Source organism: Alosa alosa, chromosome 21 (assembly GCF_017589495.1).
Source record: "Alosa alosa isolate M-15738 ecotype Scorff River chromosome 21, AALO_Geno_1.1, whole genome shotgun sequence".
Lineage (NCBI taxonomy): Eukaryota > Metazoa > Chordata > Actinopteri > Clupeiformes > Clupeidae > Alosa > Alosa alosa.
In genome coordinates this window covers 713,191-719,190 of record NC_063209.1, presented here as the reverse complement: position 1 = coordinate 719,190, position 6,000 = coordinate 713,191, and the positions used below count along the sequence as shown (strand labels likewise).

The 6,000-nt window shown below is 38.0% G+C and overlaps 1 protein-coding gene across 1 annotated transcript in view; it reads left to right on the top strand.

The window, feature by feature from the left end:
* Positions 1–691: 691 nt before the first annotated feature.
* Positions 692–6,000, top strand: part of si:ch211-159i8.4 (matrix-remodeling-associated protein 5) — a 34,086-nt gene continuing 28,777 nt past the window's right edge. The window contains 3 exon segments of the mRNA XM_048232237.1: positions 692–947; positions 1,719–1,942; positions 5,235–5,364. Of these exon segments, the coding sequence (XP_048088194.1) occupies positions 1,743–1,942; positions 5,235–5,364 (330 nt within the window). The 5' untranslated portion in view covers positions 692–947; positions 1,719–1,742.

Here is a 6,000-nt window from a genome sequence, read left to right as displayed (position 1 = left end):
CACACACACACACAATGCCCTTAGGTTGTTTGGCCTGTCATTAAGATGTTAAGCTTATCTGAGAGTAAACTTATCCTAGGCATTGTGTATTATGCTCATTAAATCAACCTCAAACTGCTTCTTTGCCAGGGTCCCCCATTGGTACTAACACTAACTCTTCTCTTACCTTGACCCCCACTGACACCATACAGTCACACTGCACTACTAAGAGATATGTGATTACATATCTATTCCAATTTTTTGTCACTTATGGTTGTCTGTCTCGTTCTAACATATATATTTATTGTGTTATTGTATTTAATGTATTCATTATTGTATGTCATGCACCTTGAGAACAAAACACATTCCTCGTATGTGAAAACATACTTAGCAATAAACCTGCTTCTGATTCTGATTTGCTGACATATGCATTCAAATCTATATGTCATAATTATTTTCCAGTTCTGTTTAGTTGCGTTTCAAACAACATTCTTTAAAGCCATACCATTTTCTACATGGGTCAGTCAATTCCCTCAGCCAACCTAATGCATTCACCATGTGTTTTAAAGAAAACCCTGTATTCCAGGCTACCATTACCAGATGGATTTTAGTTCTTGCAAAACTCTTGCTCAATTGTGTTGATACCTAGAACTCTAGTATATAATATACTAGAGTTATACTAGAGTATAATTGATAGTATGTATGTCTCAGAAAGCAAATAAGCAAGTATGTCATGTATAGGTAATACAAATGTATGTCAATAAATACGAGAGAAAATAGAAAAACTTAATCACTAATCCAGATGTGACTTTTCTGAAAGGGCTTCTTGAGTTAGTGCTGATGTTTTTCAGTGGGAGTTCTGTTTCCTCGTCTGAGTCCAACGAGACCTCATTTCAGTTCCAAGTGAACAAAGCAGAGTTTTTACCAAAATCTATATTCATGGAACTAATATCTGCAAAGATTTGAAAGTAAGTAATATATTTTGTGGATTTGCTATGTTTTAATTTACTTCTATCTTAAGACAGACTAAAAATGTATTTAACAAGATTTCAAGTCACAAAGACGTTTTTGTCATAAATTGTTTGCATTTTACAGAACTATGCTCACTTTTGTTCACATCTTCAGTGCTTAAAACCTGTTTTGTGCTCAGATTTTTAATTCTAAAGGTAGGCTTTTTTATTGTTAAAAGTTGGCACTGAGCCAGTTGTGTGTGGGAATAGCTCAACTGCTCCTGTGATTTTTTTATCAAATTTAAAAAATCTACAAAGGAGGAGTTTAATGTCCAGTGTAAACAGTGAGCAATGTATAAGACTCCTTGCAGAAAGTTTGTATTACCACACTGGGAAAATTATTTTAGACTAGGAAGAGATTGATGTGATTCTAAATACAAACAGGTTTTTGGGATGAAGAAGTTTTGAAATTCTGCTTTGTTTCTTTTGGGCTAAACATCAATGATGGGTTTGTGATATTAATGGTGGAAACAGTGGGAGCTGGTGCAGAAGAATTGTACCATTAACTAAAGCCTATAACGATGAAGCTGCCTCAAAAGGGGACTATAATGTAGGAAGTAACCAGAAACAGTTCTGTAGTTTCCATTTCAGCAGTATAGTGTAACGTATTTCAGCATGAAACAATGCTAATTATAAACTAGGTAGATTTTAATCAACTTTGTGTGTCTGGAAAGTGTGCAAATTGCTGATGGAGTATGTCCTCCTTACTGAAGGTTACTGTCATTGCAGGTGATATGATGACATGAAACAAAGATGGCTGTCTTGTGTGTTTCATCTGTCTTTCTGATGTCATCCATGCTGTTCCTGTTTCTCTCTCCTATCATACCGAATGCTGAGGCTTCATGTCCAAGATCCTGTAACTGTCCAAACACAAGGGAGGTGCACTGCACCTTCCGTCACCTTACATCTCCCCCTTTCAACCTGCCAAGGGACAGTGAGCGTATTAATCTAGGGTATGTACTTGGTCAATTTTGTTATGTTTCTGACCCATCTTAAAATGGACTCAACTGTTTTTTTTCCCCATCAATCTACACACAATACTACACACATTTCTAAAAAATAAAAGATAAAGTATTTAGACCCTATGTTTTGACGCTTGTAAATGAGCTCTGGTGCATCCTACTTCAATCAATGGTCCTTGAGATGCTTCTACAACCTGATTGGAGTCCACCTGTGCCTAAATCAATTCACTGGACATTATTAGGAAAGGCACACATCTTTTTTTATAAGGTCTCACAGTTGATGATGTATGTCAGAGTGAAAACCAAACCACAAGGTCGAGAGAATTGTCTGTAGACCTGCGAGGCAGGGTTTTTTTTTTGCTGGGAGTTTCCCAAAAAGCACCTGAACGACTCTCAGACCATGAGAAGTAAAATCATCTGGTCTGATGAAACGAAGACTGAACTATTTGGCCACAATTCCCAACGGTGTGTGTGGAAGGAACCAGGCACTGAGCTGCACTGATGTGTGTTCTTCTTTACGCTTCTCTCATCCTCTCAAAGGAACTCTGGATCTCATTCATGAATCCATTTTTATTAAGATGAGTCTGAAACATAACAAAATGTGGAAAAAGTGAAGCGCTGTGAATACTTTCTATATGCAATGAATACTAGGGTTGAGCTGATTTAGCTCAAAGTCAAGGCATGCTATGTGAAAACGAAAACTGGGAGAAGAATGTGCTAATCTTGTCAATGTAGAAAAATAAGAATTAAATGAAGGAATGAGAGATAAAAGTGGAGAAAAAAGTGGATTCACTAGAACCATAAAATAGCGGTGACCAATTCAATATGCAATGTTGTTGAATGTACTTTGAAAAGAAAATCTATATAAAAAAAAATATTTTCATCACCAAAAATGTTAGGGCAATTTTAAGCTACAATCAATCCAAATACTTATTCTGTTCATTGTATGGCAAACACAGCAGTTCCTGTTTTGTGTATGCAGAATGTCTCTGTTGCAACTTTCTGGTCTAAACTCCAGCACATTAATGTCAATAGTTTTGTATTTATGGCCATTATTACAGGAAAAATATCTATATCGATAGACAGTAGCAGTTCATCTCACCAGAGACGTCCTGGTGTGAACACACACACGCAACTGTGCCGCAGCATCAACGCAATGGAGAGAAAACACGTGTGACCATAGACTATAAAATGTGTGACAAGCAGAATGTGGAAACCAATTTACAGAAACCTATTAATAATGGGTAAAAAAGGTCCAATGTATGACCATGGTTAAAGTATGCATTGGTTCCCACACGTACTGACTGACGTTAAAAGAAGTGACAACATTTATACAATTAGTCATTTTATACTGTTTTTTTACAGTTATTGGCGTAAACAGAAACAGTGTATTTCTGTAGGTGAAACGTGAATGACAGTAAGAAATTAGAGGCTAGAGTCTGGCCAAAATTCTATTCAAAATATTAAGCACTGTCGCATTGCATCCAGTTAGGACATTCCAATTGAAAACAATGTAATAAAACTGATTTTGTCACTGACGCTCACTCGTATTACATGCAGTTAGGATTTGCTGTTACTGCTAGGTGCATTCTCTAGTGAATGCAGCATGGTTGCACTTCACCACCAAGCCACTATGGGGCACAGAAGAATGTTGCACAAACTATCACGCACGTTAAACCTTTTAGAAGAAGAACCTGTCAACGTTGGATTTATTAGTTGATTTTCAAGATAGGAAGAAATACTATAGAACTTAAATAGTAATAGTAAGTTAGACAGGCTACTGTGTGTGTATGCAGGTATAATGAACCACATAGTCTGTCCCTCATGGAACTTGCACTTGTTAGGCTATTTATTTATTTAGCAGCTCACTGCACATGCACATAGGCTACACATTTTTAGATACCCCCACAAAGATCAAATCATAATTCCAACCCTGCTTATTTAGCTGCACCACAATTTGTGTGGCTGTTTTTCTAAAGACTTAGGATGTAAATAAAATCCATTCAGCTGAAAATGGGATTATCATTAGATCCTCCAGGAAAACAAGATCAAGATCAACTCAAAATGGACTTCTGCCATCTTAAAGAAGCCCTATGCAGGTCTGGTTATTCCTTCGCTGTTTCTGGCGACAGCCATGGCCTACTGGTTTGGGGCAGCCATGGCCTACTGGTTAGCGCTTCGGACTTGTAACCGGAGAGTTGCCGGTTCAAACCCCGACCAGTAACCACGGCTGAAGTGCCCTTGAGCAAGGTACCTAACCCCTCACTGCTCCCCGAGCGCCGCTGTTGTTGCAGGCAGCTCACTACGCCGGGATTAGTGTGTGCTTCACCTCACTGTGTGCTGAGTCTTTTTCACTAATTCACGGATTGGGATAAATGCAAAGACCAAATTTCCCTCACGGGATCAAAAGAGTATATATACTTATACTTATACTCTGGGTTTTCGCCTGATTTGAGCTCGCATCACGACATAGCTCCTCCTGCAGCTTCGGTAGCAAGTGACTGCTACGCTAAATCCCCACTAGCTAGCTAGCCATCAAGAAACCAAGCTAAACACATACAGGGCTTACAATAAAATGGTCGAGCAAACACATTGTTCAAGAGACTATCAAATCACATTACAAAAACGAAGTTCACCCAAGGGTAGGCTACTTACAATTTCAACAGCAACAAAGCCAAGTCGGAGTCCGTTTTGCAGTCTTCTTAGAAATTACAATCTGACTACATTTTCAAGGCGTGATTGGATACTTCCGCTGAGTCACATCCAGATGTGTTCGGACCGCGAACAGAAAGTTGCATATTCGTTTTTTCCGCGGAGAAGCACTAGGGGGAGACGAAGCACCCACCAAACGACCCAAAACGTGTTGTAGAACCATCAGAACGACTCTCAACCTGCATAATTAAGGTCATTTTTGCTAAAATTGTTGCATAGGGCTTCTTTAATCCCCTGATTTAAACCCCATACGTTTACTAGGTGATCAAGGACAGGATTGTGCTAGCAGCTGTTATATTGGCAAAGGGAGTTTGTACAAAGTATTGAATGCAGGGGTACCAATCAGTGTTAATGTTCTTGTGGCAATTATCATACAGGGCATTTCATACTCAAAACATGTGTAGCAAAACACACCAAACTACAGTGTTTTTTAACACTGCCAACATTTATTTACAGTATTTCTTGGCTAGGGAATAATGTGTTGTACATTTACAGTTTGAACTCTTAAATTAATTATGTCAGTAGTTCATGTCATCTAACAATATACATGTCATTCACTGTTTTCTCACAGTTATAACAGTCTCAAAGGTGTGACCGCTTCGGATTTTGGAAATCTTTTAAAATTGGAAATGCTCATGCTCCATGGAAATGATATCAAATTTGTGGGACCAGGAACATTTTATAATTTACGCCATTTACAGGTGGGTACGCATTAATAATATATGATGACATCAGAAAAATGTGTAGTGATGTGTTATTTTTTTCCAGAGCTGTATACACTGTATATACAATGCCTATAAAAATTTTCACCCCCCTTAGATATTTCACATTTTATTGCTTTTATAAATTGAATCTTGGTCCATTTAATTTGGCCTTTTCAACAGTAATGTCAAAGTGAAAGCAGATTTCTACAAAGTAATGTTAATTAATATATAATGCAAAATAAGCGATTGCATAAATATTCACCCCCTTCAAGTCAGCATTTAGTAGATAATAATAATAATAATAATAATAATAATAATGATAATAATAAATATAGCTGCAAGCAGCAATGTGGGGGCCAAGCAGTGCGCTATAGCAGGAATGGCGTTGCCATGACATGAGCAAGCACTAACAGCAAGTTTGATTGCAATTGGATAAAGAACGGCTGAGAAATAAGCTCATTTACTTTGTTATAGTGCCCCTAGAGGCGAAAATTACACCAATGTCCTTGTGCGTTCTCACAATCAGCTACCATGTCCCTGGACTTCATACACCAAAGAGTTGCTGAGATGTGAGCTCAATTTGTGTATTACAGCACCCCTAGAGGCCAAATGAGACCACTTTCCTTGCATGTC